General features: G+C 37.0%; 1 protein-coding gene across 1 annotated transcript; it reads right to left on the bottom strand.

The window, feature by feature from the left end:
- Positions 1-2,265: 2,265 nt before the first annotated feature.
- LOC142142559 (olfactory receptor 13C9-like) lies at positions 2,266-3,201 on the bottom strand. The gene has a single exon (XM_075200439.1). It carries the CDS (start codon positions 3,199-3,201, stop codon positions 2,266-2,268), a length of 936 nt encoding a protein of 311 aa, XP_075056540.1.
- Between the last annotated feature and the right edge of the window lie 785 nt (positions 3,202-3,986).

Genomic DNA, 3,986 nt, shown 5'->3' with positions numbered 1-3,986 from the left:
TAGAAGTTTCACCCCCAGCAGCAGCAGCAGCCATAGTGCACAAGGATGCCTCTTGGGAATCATAGATTGCATTAGGGGAGTCAGTTTGCATTTCAGAGTTGGATTCTGGACTACGTACTAGTAATGAGAAGGTTGATGACGAAGGTGTTGACGGTGAAGATTGGTGTCCATCCATTCTGCTACTAGCTGATGCTGGACTACTTGTTACTATACATGATATTCCACCTTTTTATTAAATGCTTGAACTTGCTGCAAATTTCATAACAGGGAGAATGTAAGCGTGCGTTCAGGGCCTTCTTACCTCTGTCTGTCTATATTACCCAGTATTGTTTTATTACTGTGTTTGTTTCCAATTGTAAAGCACTTTGGAATTTGCTGCTGCTATATAAATAATGATGATGATCAAGGTAGGAGGTACCAATCTCTACTTATTGTAACACCACAAAGGCAACAGATGTCTTGACAATTGTTGTCTAGTTTGGGATAAACATATTTCTGCATGCAAGAGGTGGATTTTTTGTTCTTTTTCCCAGGCATGATAATGCACTTATCATGAGCATGAGGTATTACCACTGGTGACTGACTTACTTGGACACATACATCATTCTTCTCACTATCTTGTTCAAGTACAACACATTGTAACTTTTTCAGATCCACAATTATCTCCCTCATCTTGTTGCACATTAGCAAGTTCCAAAGTAGTAGCCTCAATTTCTATACCTAAATCATTATCATTACTACTCATCCTCACATTTCCAAAGGTATGCAGTCAGCGGCTAGATATTCATTTGGTCCACATTCAGAAAGTCAACAAAATTACATCGACAATTCAAATGTCGGCGGTACTTAGCTGAATCATAACAGTCTTTGGAAATTCAACACTCAGAATTGCTGTAGAGTGTCGGATTTCCAAAAGCTGACATGCTGCACCTGGAAGACACAGGCTGTGCCAAATTACAGATGACAGACACTCAATTAGCAACAAAACTAACTGACTGTGATATAGAAGATAATAAATATTAGCACAAAAATATTGAGTTTGAAGGGTGGAGGGCACAGTTCTGGGGGTGGAAGTGGGAAGAGGTAATCAGTGTGGTAGTGAGGTGGCGGTTGTTGAAGAGTTGATGGGAAGGGAAGGATGAGGTTGGAGATGTAGGGAAGAGGATTGGTTGAGAGCATTGTAGGTGAGGGTGAGGAGTTTAAATTTAACTTTGTATGCCACAGGGAGCCAATATAGCAATTGACAGAGAGAAACAGCAGATTTTTGAGTGGCGGGAGAGAAAAATAAGGCCGGCAGCTGCATTGAGGATGGAGGCTAAGTGGTTAGCACTTCTGCCTCACAGCACTGGAGTTTAATTCCCGACCTTGGCCTTATCTGTGTGGACTTTGTATGTTCTCCCCATGTCTGCGTGGGTTTCCTTTAGGTGCTCCGATTTCCTTCCACACTCCAAAAATATACTAGTAGGTTTTTTGGCTGCTATCAAAATTTACCCTAGTCTCTGTCTGTCTGTGTGTTAAAGAAATTAGACTGTAAGCTCCAATGGGGCAGGGACTGATGTGAATGAGTTCTCTGTACAGTGCTGCGGAATTAGTGGTGCTATATAAATAAATAGTGATGATTGAGGACATACAGAAGAGGGGCCATACAGGAACTGAGCAGACAAGAGAGAAGGAGGTTACAATAATAGAGGCCAACATTACAAGGGATATGCTGAAGACTAATAAACTCTCAAATTAAGCAATTGGTCCTTGGATTATAGCACTTGATAATAGCTTAAAACTTGCATTGTCTATATACTAAATCTAAACTACCTATATTATTTTTAAACGTATGATAATAAAATAAAACGAGTACAAATATATGACAATGGAATAAAAAGTAACACTCTCAAATAATCATTTGTTACAAACCTTATTAGATATAGTTTACATTCCAGAAATAAAATGGCTCAAGGGTGCTGTAGTCCATGTTGACAGATGTAAACTATTAGTAGTTGATAATTGTAATTGTTTAGTTTCCCTAATTCTTCATATCACAGCTGAATATCACATCTCTGTGATATTCACATACAATGTCTTTCACTTCTTGCTTTGCTAAATATTTAAATTTCAAGTAAAAATGGTTTGAGGATGTTGCGGTTCTTGTTGGCAAACATGAATTATTTACAATTTCTAGATGATTGCCTTTTGTTCCCTACCTTTATCATTACACCTTTACAATGTATGTGGATATCACATCTTGTTCTGTTGTTGTTTTTGTAATAATTATACTGTCCATGCTGCAGAAGACTTGGTCAATGTTTTCTGAACTGCTTCTTTAACTTCATTATTTCTCAAGCTGTAAATCAAAGGATTTAACACAGGCGTCACAGCACCATAAATAAGAGAAATATACTTCAGGCTGGATGAAAAACTTTTGGTTTGTCCCATATACATGGTCATACTTGTCCCATAAAACATTAAAACCACAGTCAGGTGGGAAGCACATGTTGAAAAAGCTTTTGATCGTCCACCTGCTGAGTGGATTTTCAATATTGATATAATGATACAAATATAGGACACCACAATGAAAACAATCGGAGCCATTAGTGTAAATAAACTGACGACAAATATAGCTGTTTTATGATAGGTGATGTCACCACACGCCAGCTCTAGAAGAGCCAACACCTCACAGACAAAGTGGTCCAATATATTTTTTCTACAGAACACAAGAGGCTTTGCAGTGGGAATAGCTGATAAAATAAAACTTCCTGGCCACATAATGACTGTAATGATTTTACACGTCTGCCAATTCATATTTATAGTATAATGTAAAGGGAAGCGTATTGCAATATAACGATCATACGCCATCACTGCCAGTAGTACACACTCAGTAGTTCCTAGAAACAGACCAGACTTCATTTGTACCACACACCCAATGATAGAAATTCTCTTTCTCTTAGAAAATACATCTAACAACATTTTTGGAAGAGAACTGGATGAGTAGAGCAAATCGAGGAAGGATAAATTGCACAGAAAGTAGTACATAGGCGTGTGTAGCTGAGGACTGATGATGATAACACAGATCAGAAGACTATTCCCTATAATAGTTAATGTATACATTAATAAGAACATAACAAACAGCAATATTCTTGTCTGTAAATCCTGAGAAAATCCAATAAGGATGAATTCTTTAAACATGGTTTTGTTTTCAATATCCATGTTCCAATTTACATTTGCAAGTCACATGCCTGTAAAACATAGAATAGAACTTTATGAAAAGGTATTCATGTGTTGTGCAGGTTTAACATAAAATAACAATTGATCCATACAATCAGCATATTCAAACTATTAGTTATTGAAAAAGCTTCAGTGAAACTAGCAAACTCTACAGGGTACTTTAAAGTCTAGACTTTATAGCATTTCACGTACTGCAATGAGATATATTCATCATATATCAACCAAATAATAGCTTTTTAGTCATTCAAGAATCATTTTAGACAATGTGATACAAGATTGCTTATCTAGTACAGAAAATCTCACAGGTCATGCACCATATTCTATGGTCCTCAACCCACAACAATTTCACTAATCATTCACTACACATTTACACTGAGATATCAAAACAATACTGTAGTGTAATGACCCAGATACACACAAAATTCAACCATTACAAAAGATAGTCAATGAACGAGAGCTTGTTACACCTTTCCTTATTCTGTGTTAACAGATAACAGTTCCTGTTCCATTATTGCTAATCAATGACTATAAACCCTATGTCAGTGTACCAAATGTTTTCTTGTCACTAGCTTGTCAATGTTGGAGTTCTTGTTACAACAGGTTGCTAAACTTTTTTTATCGGATAGTGTGTATAGTGCACAGGCTACGGCCACCGGTGTTTGTAAGACCTTTTTAGCTCTTTATCCAACCTTCAGCTAATTTTCTCATTTCCACAGAATTACAGTTTCTCTGTGTTTCTAATTTACATGATGTGATTATGGCTGTAA

The sequence above is a fragment of the Mixophyes fleayi genome, chromosome 3, assembly GCF_038048845.1.
Source record: "Mixophyes fleayi isolate aMixFle1 chromosome 3, aMixFle1.hap1, whole genome shotgun sequence".
Classification (NCBI taxonomy): Eukaryota; Metazoa; Chordata; class Amphibia; order Anura; family Limnodynastidae; genus Mixophyes; species Mixophyes fleayi.
Note: the sequence above shows the minus strand (reverse complement) of the source record. Positions and strands in the feature narration are given on the sequence as shown.

Excerpts from the sequence above, each read along its gene's own strand:
- LOC142142559 (XM_075200439.1), bottom strand. The coding sequence starts at position 3,201 with ATGGATATTGAAAACAAAACCATGTTTAAAGAATTCATCCTTATTGGA.